The following is a 24320-nucleotide window of genomic DNA, read 5'->3' as shown; positions in this document are numbered from 1 at the left end:
CTGTTGAGGACTGTATCTCAGGGTGAGGACACCAACTTGCAGCTCACAGTGGAGATCACTGAACTAAGTGCCAAGCTGGCCAGGTACTGTCTGTGAGGATGGAGCAATATGTTATTTTGATATGGTGGAACATTATATGGATCCATTATTGCAAGGCATGGTAGTTCTGAAGATTTACAGTTGTAAAACTGTCTGTGTGACGTCCCCAGTGCCCAGCGGTCAGCAGGGAGAACCAGGTCCCTTGTGGAGGAGCTGGAGGAGGCCAGGAGAGCCCTGAGGGAGGCAAAGGAGAGAGCCAGCCGAGCCCAGGCTAGCAGCTGCAAACTGGTACTGCTCTCTGAGCAGGGCTCAGCTAGAGAGACTGCTATTGTAATAAGGAAATTACATATAAGGAAATGGCGTACAAATGGCTTAGGTTTAGCCAGAGGGTGGATGATTTTATTGGAATTTATACATTTCCATTTCCATTGCACCTTTTTTCCATTTTAGAGCAAAGAATGTGACTGTCTGAAAGCACACATTCAATTGCTTGAAGAAAAGGTAACTTTGATCTTTATTATTATTTTATAATGCATGTATAAAGTTTGTCATGTTACATACTATATATTATATGTGCGTAACACAATCACTTTTATATCTGCAGAATGAACAACTCACACTCGAGGGGACTTGTTCTGAAGATTGTCTCAACAAATTGAGGAAGGTTAATGCTGAGATGAGGGTAGGAACTTTTGGCCAGAACATCTCTGTCTGTCACTGAGATAGGAGTCCAGTAATGGAGATCCCCTAATTTGTTTTGCAGGAGGAACTTGAAGAGACCCTTGTCATGCTAGCTGTAAGAGACAGGGAACTCACTAAGGTTAGTATACCATATCTTCACACATAGTGGGTTCATTCTCTGTTTTACAATGACTGCATTGGTAGATTTAGATTTTTTCCTGTTCCTTTCCAGAAAGACATACTTATGGATAAGCTGAAGAACTCTCATCTGGAGAACCATAGAATTATTGAGGTATCTTCATAATAACATTCATCATTTCAAGTTCCTGCTGTTATGCCTGTGTACTAGCAGAAAGTAGCTCTGATCGTTTTTTTCCCTGTCATTGAAGGGGCTACAGTCAGAGTTTATGCATTTATCAGAACATTCCCAGCAAGCTCTTTTGAGGTAAGTGCTGTCAATCATTTCTATGTCCATATGCTACTCATCATTATTTTTGTTACCAACATCTCACCCAACAGCTGTTCAGGTGACATATTTGTTTGGGCTTATTTGTTACTTAGAATGTATGTGAGTGACATCATCACAATGGGACATGCTAGGGGTCAGTGGGGTCAGTGTGTTTAACCTGGTGGTGTGCTGCTGTAATTCATAGGTTTGACAGGCACTGTAGCAGTCCACAGGGTTTCCAGGGAAGGAGTGGAGGTGTTCCTAATCACCGCTCTCTGCATGCTGAGATCCAGGACATTCAGCAGGTGACAAAGGCTTTAGTTCTGCAGTTGGTTATCAATAGCCCTATCGTGTTACTATAGGTTTATTGTAAGGATCTATTTCCCCCAGCAGCGTAGGGGTCTGGAGGAGATGACTGGCCCAGTATGTGGGGTTCGGTCCCCTCACACTCAGAGGGACGATATCCAAAACATAATTCAGAGGATCAAGTCTGCTGAGCTGGCCCACCTTCTCCATGCACACTACCCAGAGAGGGTGAGAGCACACGCACATGCACATGCACACGCACACGCACACGCACACACACACACACACACACACACACACACACACACACACACACACACACACACACACACACACACACACACACACACACACACACACACACACACACACACACACACACACACCTGTCACCTGTCACCTGAATGATAAAAGTGTAGGAAGCTGTTTTGAGGGTCTGATGTCTGTTCAATCACTCAGGATTCTGTTGGTTGTTGTGCTGTTGAGACCCTGGAGAGGCCATATCCCCACAGCCAGCAGCCACAGGCTAGCATCAAGCAGCAGCTGGTTAATGTGTATGTGAGTTTTTATCCCCTTCTCTCTTCTGTTGTGATTACGGACATATTAAAAGTACGACATTGGCTGCTATTTATTGAAACCCATTCAGACAATAAAAAAAGAAATCCTGGTGTTGCTACTTGCCAGAGCAATTATATAGACTACCATTATGTCATCAGCAGTAGTTACTGGCTTTCTGTCTAAGATGTTAGAGTTAAGTGCAGTTTTAGGATCCTTGGTTACTTCAAGATGTAACAATGTGTGAGTGAGTTGTTTATAAAGTCCAGGCTGTTCTTCCAGACTGAAGGAACTGGAGCTGCAGAGGGCTCTGTGGGAGGACAGACAGGAGAAGGTGGCGGAACAGCGGAGGCTACAGGAGCAGCAGGAGCAGAGGCAGAAGCCCCAGGCCAAGAGGGCAGCTGTGGTGAACTGGTGGAGAACCCTTAAGGTGGAGGGGAGTAGGACCAAGGCCCAGCCGGAAGACACCCTGACCCAGCCCAGCCAGGCCCTCACTGAGACAGAGTCCAAGCTCCAACAGGCAGAGCACACCATCACAAAGATTAGGGAGCAGGTATGCCACCTTGAGGCAGCTCTGAGAACTGCCCAGGAGGGTGTTGCTGAGCACAAAAACATTCAGGACAGGGTGGGAGTTCTTCACAAAGACAAGGAGACCAACACGGTGAGAGAGGGACCTGGCTGGGCTGGGGAGGAGGCATCAAAGGAGCGTAAGGACGTGGCTGTGGCTACAGACCCTGTGGAGGACCCAGGTAGATCAGAGAAGGTAGCAGCCCAGCTTTTGACCTCGGAAGGTCTGCTGGTGACCCTCAGGAGGATGGAGGCCATGGTCAGCAGTGCCCTGGAGGCAGCTGAGCTGGTCAGGGAGAGTCAGCGAAGGGTCAGCCAGGTCAAGGAGAGAATGGAGAGCATCACTCAGAAGATGGAGGAAGCTCTGACCAGAGCAGTGGACACAGAGGGTCAGCTCAGTGCCCTGGAGGCCAGGGTCACAGCCAAACCTCAGGTCAGTTTGTATAGTCTTTTCTGTGTATTACAGGAATAGTGAGCTCAAATAAGCCCTAATAATACAAGTTTAGAATTTTAATTAATCTAGTATCTGCATTTTGAATATGCAGCCCCACATTTACGCTCACATGTCTGCTTTTGCAATGATTACCAATGATCTATTATACTAGGCTGTGTTTGTTTTCCTCCGGTAAAACCCTTAAAAGTTATTTACAGCCGTTTAATTTGCATTTCCTCTCTCTCTTCTGTTCCGAAGTTGCCAGGTCCTATAGGGCAAACAGCCCAGCCTGATGTTGAAGCTGTAGGCAGAGACAGACCCAGGAACCCCTCTCCACCAGAGCCTGTGAGCGACAGCTACAGCAAGTCTCGATGGCCCCTTATAAGCGGTATGATGAGACTACTACTACTGAAATACAGGGCAAACACAGCATTTGTATGTCACTGACTGTAGCAGTATTAATTAGCCTATTCTACTGTAAGAGGAGAAACACAGAGGGAAACAAATTAGTTAGCCACTTTCCTTTTTATTAATAGTCCCTGGGGATGTTACTGAAATAGACCCAGCAGACTGTAAGGTATACAAAGCAGCTGGCGCAGAGAGGCTGAAGGCCCCTTGGTGAGTGTCAGTCATCATGAAGGGTTTACTGTGACCACCATGGGCCTTGCCCTTCTTTTCTGTGTCTCAGAAGCCCTTTTATCTGGGGAGGAATAGAGGAAGCCCCTCAGTAGAAACACCAGGCTGTAAACACTGAACATTTGGTGTGGTTTGCTCTCACAGCTAGAGGGAAGACCAGCTCTGTTTGGTTCACACGAAAGGGAGCCATGCTCATGTGCCCTCCATGATGGGAGTCCATCTATGCAAAGTCACAGCCTTATTGTTTATTTGTTCCCTAGCCTTCTTCACGGTCAAGTTGATGAGTTTGGAAAATCTTGAGAATGCTGGAGATCAGTGGTGGTTGTTTGGTATAAACAGGCCTACTGGTCAGTGTTTGTAGTGTGTTGGTGATCAGATCAGGACAGTAGGTTTACAGTACAGTGTAGTTTATCACCTGACCCTTGCACCTGTTCTGCCAGGGTTTTGTGGTGATGAGTAGTCTTCTATTTGCTTAACAAATGAAGCAGCTGCCATGAGAACAGCAATATGCCAGAAGCATCCTCTGATGCTCAAATAACATCATTACACTGACCTTATGCATTCTCACCTGGCAGACATTCTCACACAACCATAGAATATGGCACATACTGCATGTAGGTAGTACAGGCGCTGCAGGTGGGATATGTGATATGTGGACTACTGAAAGCCAGCACCAGGATAATGTAATACCTCTAGATGTGGGCTGTGTGTAATCTAACCCAATTGATATGGCTCCTGGCTGCTTTCACTTTAGAAGTAACTCTCCATAAAAGGAGCTCTGGATGCCAGCATCAGCTCTAGCTTGACATAAAAAATCAAATGGAATCCATCCAGTAAGACAGGATGAACCTCCAGCCCTCTCTGCATGGAAATGAAGATATTTGGAATATACCTTGCAAATGTAGGCCTGTTAAGGTGTTAGTAAAAGGCCAGTATTCCAACACGCTGACTGTAACATCTCCTGGAATAAGCTTGTAGGATAGTAGCCTTCGTCTGTTTACCTTGTTATCTACATTCTACTAAGTCATTCTACTCCTATTTACCCATAAAACCCTAAAAGCAATTTTATATCCCCTGCACATCGTTTTTCATACCAACCAGGAGAGTTTAATATGGGCTAGTGTTTATTAGAATATATTAACCTGAATTCAAGTATGTTTTGTTCATACTGAACATTTTGTGCCAAAACATTTGTATTTAGTAGTACGGTAAACTAAAGCAATATTGTACATACAGTACTGTAGGCCCTATCATTATGTACAACATCACTTGTACAGGTGCTTATGGTTTTACATGAGTAATACCTATAGGACTAGAGCAAAGACTTGTAGAGCAGGTGTATGTCACTATCAAGAGACTGGCTCAATTCACATACACATATAACAAGATATGTATATTTGTTTACTGAAATCAGCAGTGGCAGGGGCGAATGTGACATTTTTACTATAGCCAGAAAGCAAAAGGGCTCTTATGACCATTTATGCTTTTCTGAGGCTGAGAGCTCTTGGTGGCGACATTGTAAAATAAATACTACACAAGAATGAAGTGCTTCCGAGATGTTTTGCCAACGCGAGGTGCAAACTGATGTTTTCCTGTCTGTCCACTGTTGGAGTTAAATAGCTGAGATGTGGTTTATTTTAATCACAACCTGCCTCTGACCCCAGAATGAATGAATTATAGATCCTTGTGATCATTGTATTTCCCTCTGTAATTAGATCTAAAAACCATGAGCACTTTTTCAGTGATAAGGATGCTTCAAGTAGCATGTAGCATTGGTGTCATTTTGATTTTTGTTTGTTCGCAATGACGTAACGACAGTGTCTTTCAGGAGAGGTTCAAAAGGATATGACACAATAGGCCTATCATGGACCAAGTGCTTTCAACCAGAGGATCAAGCGTCCCATGGAATTGGTTGCCAGGTTATTGTTGCCCCTAGAAATGGAGGTAGGGGGTGAGGTAGAGGACTTCCTGAAATACTGTCCGGTCCACCAATTAGACAGACAGCTCACTCGGTGCGTCATCCTCAGAGGAATACTCCCCAATTTAGTGCATTTTAATGCCATTCATTTACATGACATACAGTACAGTACCAGTAACATGCAAATTGAGCCCTCCTCACTTTCTCTGGTTTGGTTCAAACAGGGGCCATTTATTCACGAACTGGAGGAGGCAGCAACAGTGGCAGCAAGGTAAGATTTATTTATTTTTTTTCAGTACTTTAGGTGTTGTATAGGCTAACATAACAAATAATAAATATTGTTTGCAAGTTCATATTTTACTACACGTCTTCTCCCTTTTCCTACAATTCTGATCTATTTAATTTATTTCCTGATGTAGTGACAGTTCACTGTCTGAATCATTATTATGTTTGTCTTATAACCCAGATGACTAAGCTCTTTGTTCTCTGTATATGTTCAGTAGCATGATCCCACATGTGCTGACAGCCTGTGCCTCTGAATGGAGCTTCGCGTTTTGATCTAATTGAGTTAAATATGAGAGGAATATCTAGAATGTTTTCTACAGCTATTTCTCCCTTTCTCTCTAATCCTTTCTGGGCTTCAAACACCCAAACCTGAGATAAACAATTATCCATGTCAGCCCATATTAGAGCAAACTGTACTGCTGCTCCCAGAACAGTGAGATACAGGCTAGCTGTGTCATTATTGGATCATTTAATAATCACACACTGACAGAAGGCCTTTTCTCTTTTTGTTGTGATCTGATTTAAAATGTAAACAGGTTCCATAATGTGTCCGCTGTTACTGGTTCTACCTTCCACTTACTTAATGTGATATGTCGTATCCCCTGTTTCTCATGCTCTCTAATGGTCTTATGGTCTATTACTGTAAAAAAGCTTATAAACTCAGATCATCCATAACATTTGAGAAGCTTATCAGGAGAGCTTTTTTAGTCTGTGTGCCTCTGTATGTAGAGAACAGAGGATGCATATGTGTGCATGAGCATGCATGCATGTGCGTGTATGTCTGTGTGTTTATTTTAGGCGCTCAGTAGGAGCTACCCATCCACCCTTCATTTCTTGAGGTTATGTGACTGCTTGGAAGACTGTTTACACCCTAAACTGTGTCCTAGACTCTGATCTGGTGGGGGATTGAGGAATTATAGTTTGAGTTATAGGGTGTTTTGATCAAACACACACATCCAAACTCTACCCATCCCTGGTCAGACCTCTGCCCCCACAGAATGACCACAGAGAGGAGAAAAAAAAAGCAATTTGACGCTCCCAGGCAGAGTACGAGCTCAGAGTTGGAGCTCAGAGTTGGAGTGTAATTCAGGAGATGTGATCAGTCAGGGCTGAGTGGAGCGGAGCGGCAGCCTTAGAGAAGAGCTGTACACATACACAGCAGCAGCCCAGAGAGGCACACAGATCCTTCTCCTTAAATGGTCAAAGCTCCCAGGAGTGAAAGAGAGGCTGGTGCTGGGGAAAAAAAGACGGGGAAAGGAAAGAAAAGAGACAGCCAGGGATAGCTGGGTTTTCTGTGAAAAAATCTGGGAATGACAGTTTGACTGAGGGAAGGTTCTGTCGGGTGTTTTATGTGGAGTTTATGTGGAGCTAAGCAGTGGAGGTGGTATCTCTCACAGGAGATTACAGGTACAGCTATGATCTATTCTCTGCTCTGTGGACAGGTAGAGATGATGTATTGTACGCACGTTTTATTTGTTTAAAGATTAGAGGGTCTGCAGCTGCATGACATGCACTTTATTGTTAGTATCTTTGGCTATGTACATTTGCACTGTTCATCATCATTTTGGGGTTATTATGATTTTGTTGGAATATGCATACTTTTGGTGAGGGTCTATAGGCTGTCACTTATTGGGAAGATGGCAATGGTTTGCTAAGGGGCAATAATAATTACAAGAGTTGGTTGGAAGTTGCACATACTGTGATTCTATGCATGACCAGCAGATGCTAATGACTTATTTGTTTTATTGCTATACTGTATATAGCCATGATAGCCTAAATGGCATTGGTATTTTGAACAAGCTCACTTGCCTTCCCCTCTATCTTCCGCCATCCACCTCTCATCTTTCTCACACTCTCTCCATATCCTGTTATCTGGGATGGTGGCTGTGTAACCACCACTTCCTCTGCCGGTCCTGTACTCCCTGTGCTTCACACAACCAAATTTTAAACAAATCTGGCAACAGCTTACGTAACAGGGGAGGGGGGGGGTCGGGGCGAACGCTCTGCTCAGCTCACTTTATCATGAGGGAGCAGCGAGGCCAGGCCACTGCCTTGCCGTGAGGTAACTCTGTAGCCCTCAGGGACCTGCCTGCTAAAGGGGACCGGCTGGAGGTTCCCGAAAATAGCTCTGGTCAGGGGAGAGAGAGGCTGAGAGGCCCTGTGTGTCCAGTGGACAGAGCCTTGCAGGCGTTGATGTACTCCCGGGCCTGGCAGGAAATAATCAGAGTGATTCAATTACACTGCCATATTCATCTCATTGTCTCTCTGTTTAGACTCCTGCAGCTCAGCTTGGCCCCCTCGACTCTGTTTGCTTTGAAATTTACTCTCACTGTGGACTCCCAGAAACTGTCTCACCCACTAATCTAGTTGTTTCAACTAATTTTTATTAAGTAACTGGTCCACAGTGTTTTTTGTTTACTCAACTTTTTGTCCAAGTGTTACCTGAACTAAAAAAAATGTTGGCCCAAACTTAGCGACAACTTGACAAAAATTCTATCAAATGATGTGTTTGCTCAACTTTCTCATATGTTCATTTTACTAGAAATTATTATTTTGGCACCTTACCTAAAAAATGGCTGTGGAACTAGTTACAAACACACACAGTGCTTTTAACATACAATGTTTTCAACTTACGTATTTGACACACGTTGACATACATGATTACATTGTGCATGTTCATTTATGCAGTAATTATTATTCAACATGCCCTCACCTGGAATTTGAACTAACAACCTCTTGGTTCAAGGCATTCTGATCTTCCTGCTACGCCACCCAAATAATAATTTCTAGTTTAATTAACACGAGACAATTTAAGCAAACATTGTTTTAATTTGACTGAATTTTTGCCTACGTTTTCTCATGTTGGAGCTAAGTTTGGGCCAACAAAAAATGTTAAGTTCAGGTAACACTTTGACCGAAAAAAAAGCTGTGGAACCAGTTAGTTAATAATATTTAGTTGAATTCAAATATATATATTTTTACAGTGTGTCAAAACCCTTGCAATGTTGCACTCTCACAGTACAGCAGTCTTCCTGGACTGCTTTTATTTGTCATTGTGTGGCTGTTCTTTAGATCATTGTTTTATCCATATCTTAACTTTGTTTGAAAGTGTTCTCTCCACTTCATCTCCTTCATCATGTACAGGTATAGAAGTGTGTAGGAGTAAATACGCAGGCTTGATGAGGAGGAGACCTCCGGTACTGAACCTGATCTCACTACACCCTCACACTAATGGAAATAGTCAAACACGGCAGCATTCTCTGATGTTTGATAATGCACTAGAGATTTATAACAGCTTGTTATTAACTTTTATGACAAATCATTTATCTGTTTATTGTAGTATGTTAGACAGGAGATCCGGGTGCATTTTGTGTTGTATATGAATGGTTCATCACAGCTCCAGTTGTAGGAAGTTGGCCTATCTGGACATTGTATTTTGTGAAGGCCATAACAGGACAGTGATTTAATTTGGTCAGTGTTGGGTCTAGTTTTTCTGATCAGAGACTGGCACACAGTTCTCCTGGCTCATTGGCTCAATGTGATTATGGAAAATAAAAGGCCATGTCCTTACAAAGGGGTCAAGCAACTCCAGTTATATTATAAGTATTTCAAACTGAAAATAAATTGTTTTTCAAGGTTTTGTATTAGCTCACATTTGCTGTTCCTGGGTGTTTTTTTAACTCTATAAAAACGAGTAGAGAATAAGAACATAAGTACTTTCATCTTCCTGAGGCCTGGTCTAAATATCCTTCTTGTTCCTAGGAGACCGCTAAACAGTCTACTTCCTCCCTTGTGAGGGATGGCTCTATTAGCCTCACGTTCCCAGCATCCTCTAGCCATGTTAGCCATGTTTGTCATGACATTTATCAGCATACACTGTTACTGTACTGTGTCTGGACTCAGGACTCAGGAAGCCATTCCTCAATGAAATGTGCACTCTGGATTACTTATCAGCGAAGATAAGAGGGTGGTGGTTTTGAATGTTTTCTGTTCTACAGCTTTTAATTTATTCCCTTTTGCTTAGTGAATACTGAACACAGAACACTCAATCCCTCATTGTCGTGATGTCAGAAAAATCCATTGATGCAGTCTCTCTTTTTTTTTTTTTTTTTTGTCAAAATAGGCTAGATATGATACGGCTAACAGCCCCATAAAACATTAAACATAGGTAGGGACTAGGAGATGATGAGTGTGGATGACACAGCATAGTTCATGAATGGATAATGGAAGATGTTGTTTTCTGTCTGTCAGAGCTGTGACGATTCAGAGGCACCCTGCAATGATGAGAACAAACCAAGCCAAGTCCAATGTCCTGACTTTGTCCCAGACCAAAAGCACAACAGTACCAGCAGTGATGGTCCTGCACCTGCATTTTTAGGTAATAGATCCACTGCCATCTACAAATAAAAATCAAATGTATTTGTCACATACACAGCTTACAGCAGGTATAAAAGGTGCAGCGAAATGCTCATGTGCACCTCACATCTCTTCCACTTCCTTTTGGCAGGTAAACAGTGCTAACATTCATTTGCCTGTCATTTGATCTGCCTGTCATTTTTGCTCTTATCTCCTGTCTATCTGCTTGTTTAATGTGTTTTGTTTTCACACGTCTGCTACTTTGCCTACAACATGTTGTTAGTGTGACTGGGACCTCCCTGTCTGACCGTGTTGGTTCCTCCCTCTCGTAGGTTCCATCCCAGTGTCAGAGACACAAACGCCCCCAGTGTCCCCATCCCAAGTCTTCCTCCAGTACGAGTGTGCACCTCCTCTTACCGTCCCACCGGAAACACCCCCTCAGTCTGCCTGTGACAGTCATGCTGCTGCTCACACTGAGGAGAATGTAGCACGGTTAGTGTTTATATTCTCTCTTTTACAGGAAGAGGATATTGCATGTGTTTAGATTAACATCCCCCCACACTGAAGAGCTAGGCTAAAGTGAGACTGTGCAGGGATGTCGGTGTTTACATGGTCACACACCAGCGCCCCAATAATATTTTAGTGGCACTCAGTATGTTCCTAGGAGGAAGCGGGAACTGTCAGAGGATTGCATAAAGTGTGTTAGGAAAGGCCCACCTCTCAGGGTTTAGCATGAGGAGGTGGTGGTATTTCACAGAGCAGGAAGCTGTGGAAGTTATCTCAAATATTCAAGCTGATATACGGGTTATAATTGTGTTTGATATGATTTTGGAGAGATTTCCCTGTTGATTATGGATTAAGAACAGTGTGTTGATGTGTTTGATCAGTCTCAGATCGGAGGATCCTTGTTGCCGTGACTACTGTCAGTCAGAGACCCGCGACTGTGGGAGTGGCCAGGCCTTGCCACCTGGAGACTGTGGGAGGAGTCAGCCATCAGACTCAGGATACAGTGCTGGTAGTAAAGCCTCTGAACCAGAAGATAGTGGGAGGAGCAACAAATTAGAACCAACAGATATTGGGTGTGATCTAGAGCACTGTGGGAGTTTCCATTCTCGAGATCTACCGACTGTTTTAATAACATGCTTAGATAAGGTAAGTTTAGACTGAAAACGTTTTAATGATTACTTTAATGAGGATAGCCTCTTTTATTATTTAATGTTCGGGTGATTCCCAAATCACTGTAGTTCAAAAATAAATGGGCAGAGACAGAAACATAAGCAAGTTATTTTATCCATTTAAGGTGTACACATCCTTCCAAATCCATGGTTTCCTACACAAACACCCCCTCCTATACCCAGGAACAGAGTGAGTGGTGCTTGAGGGCTGGCTGTGGGGGGCACGGGTTGGCTGATGGATAGAGAGGCAGGGCAGGATGAGGGGGGACGGGCTGGGCGGGGTTGGAATGGAGGCAAGGAGCCCTGGAGTGAGCCCTGGCAAAGACCATTAGGCTCAGAGAGGGAGACTCCAGTAAGAATGTGACCTCTGTCAACCCCGACAGTGCTCTGACTGATGACATGTCTGATTTGGATGTTTCTGGCTCTGCTGTATGACATTTTCCCAGTGTGTTATTTCCATAGGTATATTGAAATGGATAGAATAAATGTAACTGTGTTTGTTTCCCCTTTAGAATCAGATTGTGATTGTGTGGTTAGATATGCTCCTTTTCATGTAAATATGGTAGTTCAAGCTAACCTTGCTCTATGACGATTTAATTGCGACCCTGCTAACCTTTCATCCTCCATTGTGTTACCTCGCTGCCCTCCCAGTTTGATTTGCCTGTCATAGATGTTTAGATTCGTTGCAAGGCAAGGGTATCTTGTTTTTCTTTGTTCATTCTCAGAATGAAATAAGTCTAATTTTAATAGCTGGAAGAATGCGTTCCTCTGGGATTCCCGTTCTTCCAGATTAACTTGGCTCATCCGCCCCCGCCTCTGGGGAGAGAAAGGTCACATTTGTTTATGCACAGTTCTGGAGGCTGCGGGACTTGCTAGTCAGGTCTAACAATAGAGAGAAGCAGCTGACATATCTGTGTGGTGCTTTTGTCTGAAACATTATTATAGTAATATGCCACTAGAGAGTTGTGCTGGATCTGGAATATTGCAATGATAATTCATTGCATCATAACCAAGTTATTTGAGAGAAGTGCAATTCCATTGTAACAGAGTGATACAATTCCATTGTAACGGGCTGATGGAAACATGAAATGCCTGTACAATTTTATAAATGCCGACAAACAATTTGTTCGTTCGACATGGTGGGATCTTTTTGTGTCGGTAAAATTTATTATTTGAGAAATGGTGGTGGAAATGCCTTTATGTGGAAACATTGATATAATAACTATCATATTGAAGTAAACTTGGAGTCACGCGATGATATGTTGTGTGGTCCTCCCACTATGACTCGGGAAAGCATGCAGTTTATTAAGCTACAGATGAAATAAATGATGATGAACTTCACAGGGTGATTAATGTGCAAGGGGATGAGCTTGCTCCTTTCCAATAAATATTGAGGGTCTTATTCTGGTGACATGATGATCAATGGTTGTCTGCCGTTTGACAAATACAAATAATATCGCTCTTATCCATAGTAATCTCATAATGTACAGTGCATTCAGAAAGTATTCAGACCCCTTCCCTTTTTCCACATTTTGTTACGTTACAGCATTACTCTAAAATGTATTAAATTACTTTTTTTCGTCATCAATCTACACACAATACCCCATAATGACAAAGCGAAAACAGGTTTTTAGACATTCTTGCAAATGTATTACAAATAATAAACAGATATACCGTATTTACATAAGTATTCACACCCTTTGCTATGAGACTCGAAATTGATCTCAGGTGCATCCTGTTTCCAATGATAATCCTTGATATGTTTCTACAACTTGATTGGAGTCCACGTGTGGTAAATTCAATTGATTGGACATGATTTGGAAAGGCACACACCTGTCTATATAAGGTCCCACAGTTGACAGTGCATGTCAGAGCAAAAACCAAGCCATGAGGTCGAAGGAATTGTCCGTAGAGCTCCGAGACAGGATTGTGTCAAGGCACAGATCTGGGGAAGGGTACCAAAACATTTCTGTAGCATTGAAGGTCCCCAAGAACACAGTGGCCTCCATCATTCTTAAGAGGAAGAAGTTTGGAACCACCAAAACTCTTCCTAGAGCTGGCCGCCCGGCCAAACTCAGCAATCGGGGGAGGAGGGCCTTGGTCAGGGACATGACCAAGAACCCGATGGTCACTCTGACAGAGCTCCAGAGTTCCTCTATGGAGATGGGAGAACCTTCCAGATGGACAACCATCTCTGCAGCACTTCTTTTTCAGTGGCAGGGACTGGGAGACCAGTCAGGATCGAGGGAAAGATGAATGGAAGTACAGAGAGGTCCTTGATGAAAACCTGCTCCAGAGCACTAAGGACCTCAGACTGGGGTGAAGGTTCACCTTCCAACAGGACAACGACCCTAAGCACACAGCCAAGACAACGCAGGAGTGGCTTCAGGACAAGTCTTTGAATGTTCTTGAGTGGCCGAACCAGAGCCCGGACTTGAACCCGATCTAACATCTCTGGAGAGACCTGAAAATAGCTGTGCAGCGACACTCCCCATCCAACCTGACAGAGCTTGAGAGGATCTGCAGAGAAGAATGAGAGAAACTGCCCAAATATAGGTGTGCCAAGCTTGTAGTGTCATACCCAAGAAGATTCGAGGCTGTAATCGCTTCCAAAGGTGCTTCAACAAAGTACTTAGTAAAGGGTCTGAATACATACGTAAATGTGATATTTCAGTTTTTTATTTTTAATACATTTGCAAAAATGTCTAAAAACCAGTTTTTGCTTTTTCATTATGGGGTATTGTGTGTAGATTGATGAGGGGGAAAAACTATTTAATCCATTTTAGAATAAGGCTGTAACGTAACAAAATGTGGAAAAAGTCAAGGGGTCTTTCCAAATGCACTGTAGGTAGACTACCCGCACTGTATCTGCGAGCTGTTGGTTAAACCGTATGTGCCAAGACAAGAGTGGGCACATTTGCTATATAACGCAACGGTGTTTGTGACAAAACCATCAGTAGGGTTGAAAATGCGATGGAAACCCATTTAACCTGTATTTATCATTCAGTAGATGGGAATTTAATGGAAAAAGTCATTTATTTGCACTACATCATCGCGCACAGACTTTTACCCGCAAAAGGTCAGTTTGATGGAAATACATCTCTGGTGGAAAATGGGCATATTGTTTTATTCAGATTTTTGAATATTCACATACAAATCTGTCGTAAATTGGATGGAAACCCAACTACTGTGATTGTTTACAATCAAAATAGTCAAAAAGAAACAAAAATAGCTTCTTATCAAGAGCAATTTCTCAAGCAAGAGTTTTGCTAGGACTGTCTGGGAGTGGTCTGAGTTGGGAGGGAAAAACTGAAAACTAGCTGTTATTGGCAGAGAGGTTTGGAACTCTCTTTCTTATTGGTCTATTATTAACTAATTTACAGCCTAGTGACGTCACCAGGCAGGCCAAAACTCCATCCCACCAAAACAGGCTGAAAGTTCAGACAGTCTTTTCAAACAGCTCTTACACTAAAAGAGCATTATCATAATTTTCACAATTTCACAGTATTATTCCAACTTCATAGTTTGGAAATATATATAAATACACAGAAGTCTATACACAGAAGCCTACTTTTAACAATTGCCACTGAAAATGTTATTAAAACACATTTACTAGAGGAATAGTGCAGATGCAAAGTTTGGTAACTGAATGACAGTAAAATCTCCCTCAGTTTTTGATTTGACCACGTTTTCCAAAAGCTCAAAAAAATATTCAAAGATGTCTGCAGAAAGAATGGGGTGTTAGCTATGATATGGCACCTTGAGTTTGAAAAGATCTACACTGAACAAAAATAGAAACTCAACATGCAACAATTTCAAAGATTTTACTGAATTAGAGTTCATAAAAGGAAATCAGTCAATTGAAATAAATTCATTAAGCTCTAATCCAATGTTTCCCAACTCCAGTCCTCCAGTACCCCCAACAGTACACATCTTTATTGTAGCCCTGGACTAGCACACCTGATTCAACTTGTCAACTAATCATCAAGCCCTCAATGAGCTGAATAAGGTGTGTTTGTCCAGGGCTACAACGAAACGTTGTACTGTTGGCGGTACTGGAGGACCAGGGTTGGGAAACACTGCTCTAATCTATGGATTTCACATGACTGGGAATACAGATATGCATCTGTTGGTCACAGATACCTTAAAAAAAAAAGTTGGGGCTTGGATCAGAAAACCAGTCAGGTATCTGGTGTGACCACCATTTGCCTCATGCAGCGCGACACATCTCCTTCGCATAGAGTTAATCAGGCTGTTGATTGCGGCCTGTGGAATGTTGTCCTCTCCTTTTCAATGGCTGTGCGAAGTTGCTCGATATTGGCGGGAACTGGAACACGCTGTCATACACGTCGATCCAGAGCATGCCAAAAATGCTCAATGGGTGACATGTCTGGTGAGTATGCAGGCCATGGAAGAACTGGGACATTTTCAGCTTCCAGGAATTGTGTACAGATCCTTGCGACATGGGGCCGTGCATTATCATACTGAAACATGAGGTGATAGCGGCGGATGAATGGCTCGACAATGGGCCTCAGGATCTCGTCATGGTATCTCTGTGCATTAAAATTGCCGTCGATAAAATGCAATTGTGTTTGTTGTCCGTAGCGTATGCTTGCCCATAACCCTACCGCCACCATGGGGCACTTTGTTCACAACGTTGACATCAGCAAACCGCTCGCCCACGTAACGCCATATGGCTGTCTGCCATCTGCCCGGTACAGCTGAACCTGGGATTCATCCGTGAAGAGCACACTTCTCCAGTGTGCCAGTGGCCATCGAAGGTGAGCATTTGCCCACTGAAGTTGGATACGACACCGAACTGCAGTCAGGTCAAGACCCTGGTGAGGACAATGAGCACACAGATGAGCTTCCCTGAGACGGTTTCTGACAGTTTGTGCAGAAATTCTTCAGTTGTGCAAACCCACAGTTTCATCAGCTGTCCTGGTGGCTGGTCTCAGACAATCCCACAGGTGAAGAAGCCAGATGTGGAAGTCCTGGGCTGGCATGGTTGCATGTGGTCTGCGGTTGTGAGGCCGGTTGGACGTACTGCCAAATTTTCTAAAACGACGTTAGTGTCAGCTTATGGTAGAAAAATTAACATTCAATTCTCTGGCAACAGCTCTGGTGGGCATTCCTGCAGTCAGCATGCCAAATTCACGCTCCCTCAAAACTTGAGACATCTGTGGCATTGTGTTGTGTGACAAAACTGCACATTTATGATCATGCTGTTTAATCAACTTCTTGATATGCCACACCTGTCAGGTGGATGGATTATCTTGGCAAAGGAGAAATGCTCACTAACAGGGATGTAAACAAATTTGTGCACAAAATTTGAGAGAAATACAATTTTCTGGGATCTTTTATTTCAGCTCATGAAACATGGGACCAACACTTTACATGTTACGTTTATATTTTTGTTCTGTATATTTTGGTTAGTAAGTGAAGTGGAAATCACATCATGGGTCCTTGATCTGGACTATACAGAAATGCAATTATGAATGTAATTCTATTCATGGTGATACATCCTGAATAAGTAGAACAATTGTATATACTCCTTTGCATGTTTGGGTATTATTCTACACACTGGCTATTATTGGTCCAGACCGGACCAAATCTGTACCAATCATAAACGTCTATGTTTCACAAGTTTGGACATCGTACAGCACAGTAGATTACAGTACAGCACAGTACAGTAGAGTATAATTCAGTATAGTACAGTAAAGAAAAGTAAAGTATAGTTTAGTAAAGTAGAGCACAGTACAGTAAAGCATAGTACAGTACAGTAAATAAGTACAGTACAATAGAGTCCAGTCCATTTTAATGTACTGTACTGTACTGTGCTGTGCTGTACTGTACTGCAACTGCAACTGCAACTGCGACTGTGGCAACTACTACTATGATTTTCCATTGTGGCCAATTCAATTGCAGTCATTATGTTACAGATTTTCCAGTCACTCTGTTACAAATTTGGTAACAGTGATGCGTTTTAATCACTTAATAATTCATAAATACTATAACTAATTGTTAGGTCTACCTTTACTTGTTACTTCTGTGAACTTTCATATCCCCCTCCTCATGAGGGAGAGAAATTAGAAAATATCTTAAAGATATGTGGGTTTTTGATAACAGAATGACAAGCCACTTGCCAATATTTCTAAACTTACAGGCAAATCGTTTCTGTAAAAGTAAATATAAGTGTTGATATTAGTTGGCAGGGGTCTTTACTTCAACATTATTGTGTTTTAATGTATTTCTGATACCTTTTAAGACTTTTTCTGGTAGATGTTTTCTAAGACCCCTTTTCCATCTGTTTATCCAGAAATTAAAGCCTTTACTTATGCCACATTTTATGGATGGAAAATGATTGAAAAACCTATCTATGCCTTCATGTCCCAAAAATATAGACTCTTAGCTTTCATTTGACACCAAATTTCATATGCTAACATCAAAGCGGTGAACCGATCCTGCAGGTTCATGCTCTACAACATTCGCAGAGTACGACCCTACCTTACACAGAAAGCGTCACAGGTCCTAATCCAGGCACTTGTCATCTCCCGTCTGGATTACTGCAACTCGCTGTTGGCTGGGCTCCCTGCCTGTGCCATTAAACCCCTACAACTTATCCAGAACGCTGCAGCCCGTCTGGTGTTCAACCTTCCCAAGTTCTCTCATGTCACCCCGCTCCTCCGTACACTCCACTGGCTTCCAGTTGAAGCTCGCATCTACTACAAAACCATGGTGCTTGCCTACGGAGCTGTGAGGGGAACGGCACCTCCTTACCTTCAGGCTCTGATCAGACCCTACACCCAAACGAGGGCACTACGTTCATCCACCTCTGGCCTGCTAGCCCCCCTACCTCTACGGAAGCACAGTTCCCGCTCAGCCTAGTCAAAACTATTCGCTGCTCTGGCACCCCAATGGTGGAACAAGCTCCGCCACGACGCCAGGACAGCGGAGTCACTGACCACCTTCCAGAGACACTTGAAACCCTACCTCTTTAAGGAATACCTGGAATAGTATAAAAGTAATCATTCTCCCCCACACCCCCCATTAAAAATAAATAAATAGGGTGGTTGTCCCACTGGCTATCATAAGTTGAATGCACCAATTTGTAAGTCGCTCTGGATAAGAGCGTCTGCTACAGGGACGGCTTGTTCAATAGGGCGATATGGGCGACGCACTGCCAAACGGGAAAAGGAAGGGATTTTTTTTCTAATCAATTATATCACGGCAACAGCAGTTATCAGTGTTCACGTCTGATCTGCCAGCCACTAAATGTCAAATCAGGCTAAAGTCGTGCTTCAAATGGCCCCGCCCGTTTTTTGGGCGATTTCAGTCAGGTTGAAAATCGCCCAGAAGTCTCTCATAGCCTGTCATGTAAAATCTATTTTTTTCACATTTCAAAGCTTTCAATACATTCTCTATGGGTGTCTGTGGGCTTGCACTTACGCGCTTTCGTCATACGTGACGTAACGTTGAACGTAACTAAGACAATGGCGGCTAGCAGCGTCTCTGTTGTGACCTGCAGTGTGGCGTTATTTTATGTTTTTAATTTGTAGACTTAGTTTACAAACATTCTGCAAACATTCTGCTTTGGACTGATCTTCGGTTTTGGACTGATCTTGTTGATCGTGTACATACCCGCTACGAACGGACTAAATAATGAAAACGCTGCTGGCAGCGGAATCCCAATACAGCTGGGAGACTTGGCTGGATGACAGAGTCCCGGACAGAGAGGTGGAGCCGGCCGGCTTCACCCTGGTCAGAGCGGACCGCGATCCTGGTAAGAGAGCGACTCTGTACCCCGACATTGAACTGCTTTCTGTGTCATTGAACCTTACTATTGTTGATAAAACAAGTTTACTGGAGAACGGAGACCAAGTAGAGACTTTTGGACAAGGTGGATAATTGTATAATATAAGGCAGTTTATTCAGAGGTAAAGATATCTGGAATCGCGTGCACGGACCCGTTCGTCAAACTCGTAGGGAGTTTATCAGAAGAGCCCCTAAACATTGTGTGCTGACATTTTATACAATAAAATGAAGTAGGTTGAATCTAGTAGTTCTGATCTTCTGATTGGTCCTGATGAGTTGGGCGAGGTCACCTCCAGGCTAGTGTCACTGTTGCATTGGCTCTGAGTCGGGTTCTCTGTCTTCAGATGTTCAGCCTAAGAGAAGAGGATTTGTGTGTGTGTGTGTGTGTGTTTGTTATCAGTGTGTGTGTGTGTGTGTGTGTGTGTGTGTGTGTGTGTTTGTTATCAGTGATGATGTGTGTGTGTGTGTGTGTGTGTGTGTGTGTGTGTGTGTGTTTGTTATCAGTGATGATGTGTGTGTGTGTGTGTGTGTGTTTATCAGTGATGATGTGTGTGTGTGTGTGTGTGTGTGTGTATGTGTGTGTGTGGGTGTGTGTGTGTGTGTCCTCAGGGCAAGAACTCGTGAGTTGGAAGAACTGAGAGACCTATGGCGTGGGTGTTATCCTTAGCCACCTGCTGACAAGGCTGACAAGATAGGACTCTTGTTCATTGTATTGAATACAAAGGCCCAACACAAAATGGGTCATGCACAAGATTTTAGTCAGACCAAGCTATAACATTATATATTTACTACGACAGTACATTCAACCAAAAGCTAATATAACAAAGGCATCAGAGATTATTTATAATCTGTCACAGAAACTGGAATCCATCTCCCCAGATCAGTCAATAAATGCTTCTGGTATTGACTTATATGCTGCCCCTGTCTTCATGTTGTTGCTGGACATATCTTTTTTAAAATGTGTGTAGGTCACCTAAATCATCAGAAAAATTGCCCCTCCTGAGAATTTTTTCAGGAGCCGCCACTGGTCTGCTAAAATATGTAAATGTAATAAACTTCAAATGTTGGTGCTCATTGGTCCTTTTACATGGAGATGACCAGAATACTGCAACTGCAATACTATTTACAGACTTTGAATGTATGTCTACAAGGCCCTTTCCTTATGATACCATTGGTTTTGTCTTGCAACATCAAAGTTCAAACAGACATAGCCACCACCAGTTGGCACACCCATTCATAAGCAAATGTATCAATACACTTATCCTATTTGAGGAAGTGTCATACTTCTTTGTGGTTTCCCTGATAGTTAGAAGTATATTATCACTTGTGCATCTGTGACTTCATGCCTGCATACATATAATTCTGGTTACAGGAAGGAGGGGGCCACGAGTTGTACTGCTTTCCCTGGGTTCAGACTGAACAGCAGTTAGAAGAATCCCCTACCCAACCCATTCCAGCTGAGAGCCCCTTTTTTTTCCCCCTGACACGACCCCGTCCCCCACAGCCCCCCGTCATGCCCGTCCTCCCTGAAGAAGAAGAGGATTCCCCTGAGGAGCTCGACAGTTCCTCCAGCTCACCCAGCACAGTGAGTACCTATCCATTACACTAAACCTTCACTCTAAAGCTGTGGTATGTTTCACTCAGAGCTATACATGGCACTAGCTCATCAATACTGAACCTAGAACCTAAGGTTCAGTATTGACAAGCTATACTGATTTGCAATGAATATGTTAGCAACAATAGCATATGAACAATACGAGCATTAGGCTTAGATCATATCTATGCTCATAGTGTTGCTCACATATTCATTGCTAATACATGTTAATGTGTTATGGATGTGTGTATCTTTAGTAACAATTAATAGAAATCCCTTCACCGTCCCTCACCAGACTTTACTTACTTCATGATGTGAATTTGGGATTCCTGTGCTTTATGGTCTGCTTTCCAAAAATGGTGGCTTCCCCACTTCTATTTTTGAATCAGGAACAAAGCTTCACTCAGCAGTGAAAATATGTAATTAATCCCAGCAAAATCATGAGCAGGATGTTCTTTCCTCTTCTGTCCAGCTCACTAACTTTTTTTCTTCAGTCCCTCTTATTACCCAGTTTTTTTGTGTTGATGCGGTAATTTGCACTGCACTGGTGGTCAAGAGAGGTTAGCACAGTGTGTCCAGAACACTCCAGATCTTGGCTCTACTCTAAAGACTGAACTGTCTCTCGTTGTTTTGTTCTGTCATCTGTTCAGATCCTGTGGCTCCCCACCCTAATATTTATTGAGTTGAGTAGACAATACAGATCTGTGGATAGCTTGGATGTTTTATGAGTCTCTGAATGTGGCCTTGCCCGCAGTCCTGTATGTCTCCCAGAAAACATGCTATTGAAACTCTCTTAGTCTTTGAGACAAAAAGTAGAGGCTTTCTGAAAGCTGTCTGTTTACAGTCAGGAGCTATATACGGCTGTTTGATTTACACTGTAGAGACACAACAGATTTGTGTTGAGCGGATGGCTGCCTCACCAAAACCTCTGAGTTACTCCTCCTAGGAGTATACTGTCATCCGTCCCAGTCAGTCATTAACACAGCCTAGATAAGACTTCTCTGAGGAATGCAATGAGCCTCTGTAATCTAACCTGGGGGTATGGCAACCGTATAAAATTATCCTCCTTTATTAAACAATAGCCCTGGCCTTTCAGCAGTTTTAGACTGTTATAGGGATATAATTTATTAGCATTCTCTTCCAGGACAAAGGTCTCAGTGAAGCTCTCAGTGAAGTATCATTTAATGTCTCACTGTTTATTTGCATACTTTTATCTGAGGATAGAACTAGGATACTAGGATATAAATCTAAAATGAAAGAGGTATATAAGCCTGACCTTTAATGTTGGAAATATACTTAATATGGTTGACTTAGTTACAGATCACATGGTTCAAGTGAGTGTTCATTCTGTCCTTCCACTCTCCTGGGATGCTGAGGTCCGGTGAGTTCAGGATGTGTTTAATCCAGAGGGACGTTGTCTAGAGTTTCTGATGTTCAGGGGTTCAGGTTGTTGACATTGTGCTGCTGAGCTAGAAATGCTGCTGCTGGAAACCAGGGACCACCTGTTAGTCAACAGAGCTAAGTGTCTCACTGAAATACCCACCGATAACAGAGGACCACAAGTTTATTTTATTTTCCCCTTAAAAGTGCTTTGAAATGGTTATGCCTTGAAGTTGAAGTGTCCTTTTCCCCCTGCGGATTCCACCACGTTCCCCATACAGTCCCAGTCATGGTCAACATCAGGGAGGGCCTAGAGAGACTTTAAGGTGTCTGTTTGGCTCTGTCTTCACATTAATATCAACATTAATAGCTTAAGAAAACAGCAAATCTTCAGTTTGGGGAACCAAGTCACCAAACATCTCTGTGAAAGTGTATACACAAGATGTTATAGATGTGTACATAAGCAGGAAGGTTAAAGGGTAGAGAATGAGAAAGTTTTGCTGCCTTTGCAGTGACACAAGCCATTTGGTGACATGTTTACTCAAATATCTCTGTAATCTTTGTTTTGCATGCTTTTATGTTTCGAATGACTTAAATGAAATTGTCCCCCAATTTACGTAATTGCAATAACAATATCCATATCTATGAATTTGCCTTCTATTTGAGAGACAATATCTGATTTTTCAGGTGTCAGGATCCCATTTCTGTTATCCAGGTCCCTCAAAAGTCCACTCAAAACCTTTTTCATGCGGACTAGTTCTGGTCTTGCTGCACAACAAAAGTTACACCTCTCCTAACTTATTTGAAACCTTTTGTTTCTCACATATCTTTCTCTCTAGTATACACCAGTTGAAAGTAGAGCAGTTACCATGGCCATGCCTGCTCCCACCATTGTCTTCCCAAAGCAAGCGTCCGTAACCGTGTTCCAAGCAGACGGTCGCCCTCTGGAACAGACCAGGTACATGTGTTATTTCATCCTCAGAACAGGACTGTTCATGTCAAAAAAGCTTGAGAGCAATCCACCTCTTGAAAAATGAGCCACTTTATCCAAACCAGCATCGAGATATTTCTAGAAAATAAAATCGATCCTCCACGTTTCTCTTTCCCAGACCACACAGTCCCAGACCTTGCTTGTCCCGAAACTCCCTGGGAGGACCCATCACTACAGTCGGTGGGTACAGTCAAGTACTTAAAGGCTAAATATAGCCTCATGTTAACAACACTTACATAAGTCCATTGTTCAAAATGTGTGTTCCATTGTGATTTTTTTCAGCATAACATTGTATGGCTAATTTTAATTCCATCTATTGAAATGTCTAAGTTTGGTCATCAGTGTCTGACAGCATAGAGAACTGGGGCCCTTTGTCCTTAGAAAAGCAGAGCCAAAGCTCTCAGTGCCTGGATGCCTCTGCTTTGATTACTATTGATGTTGGCTTGTTGCTCTGTGCTTAGCTCAGAGAGAAGACTATTGGTTGTTGCCATTTGTCTCTTATTGTCTCTGTTTGTGTTTTAATTACGACTTGTGCGTGTGTACATGTGTATCCTTCTCAGACAGCACAGGCAATGTGATAGACCTGGTGAAAGACCGTCTGCCTGAGCTGCAGCTCTCTGAGGAGGACCGTCAGAAGAACCTGGAGCTACTGCAGGAGGCCAAGAAAGTCAGTGACCGCTTCCTGAGCCGCAGGGGCCGAAAGTCCACCTGCAGCCTCTCTGAATCCCCCACAGGTGAGAGACAGTCACTGGTTTACAGACTGGTATACAAGTGAAACAGGGAAATATACAAGTACTTTACGGTAAGTCTTACTTAAGACAGAGACAGACAGATGATACAAAATATGACACATTAATAAGCTCTTCAGCTTAAAACCACTATTTACACAGTAGAGATTTAATCAGCTGGTGAAATGTAAATTTGGTTTAACAATATTTTTATTATTTTAACACTGGTTATGAAATACAATGAGCAGCCAACAAACCCACAAGTCTGCTAGCTGAATTGCGTGAGTGAGTCATTGTAATTGCTGTATTTTTCTATCTTGGCTTCCGGAGTTATCTGAACATCACGTACGTGCCCTCATGCCTTCGTCTTGCAGCATTCTGAATGCATGCCAGATAATTCCAGTCTTCCCTCA

General features: G+C 42.9%; 1 protein-coding gene across 1 annotated transcript in view; it reads left to right on the top strand.

The window, feature by feature from the left end:
• Positions 1–2843: 2843 nt before the first annotated feature.
• LOC311127943 (inositol 1,4,5-triphosphate receptor associated 1-like) overlaps positions 2844–24320 on the top strand; it is a gene marked incomplete at its 5' end in the record, with an annotated part of 34857 nt that continues 13380 nt past the window's right edge. The window contains 10 exons of the mRNA XM_084159843.1: positions 2844–3029; positions 3288–3417; positions 5808–5854; positions 10120–10246; positions 10557–10716; positions 11112–11376; positions 20587–20799; positions 23028–23146; positions 23298–23359; positions 23740–23913. Of these exons, the coding sequence (XP_084015969.1) occupies positions 2844–3029; positions 3288–3417; positions 5808–5854; positions 10120–10246; positions 10557–10716; positions 11112–11376; positions 20587–20799; positions 23028–23146; positions 23298–23359; positions 23740–23913 (1483 nt within the window). The remainder of the gene's footprint in view (positions 3030–3287; positions 3418–5807; positions 5855–10119; positions 10247–10556; positions 10717–11111; positions 11377–20586; positions 20800–23027; positions 23147–23297; positions 23360–23739; positions 23914–24320) is intronic.

The sequence above is a fragment of the Coregonus lavaretus genome, assembly GCF_964263955.1.
Source record: "Coregonus lavaretus genome assembly, chromosome: 4".
NCBI lineage: Eukaryota > Metazoa > Chordata > Actinopteri > Salmoniformes > Salmonidae > Coregonus > Coregonus lavaretus.
The sequence above is the reverse complement of the archived record's forward strand: the minus strand, read 5'-3'. Positions and strand labels throughout refer to the sequence as shown.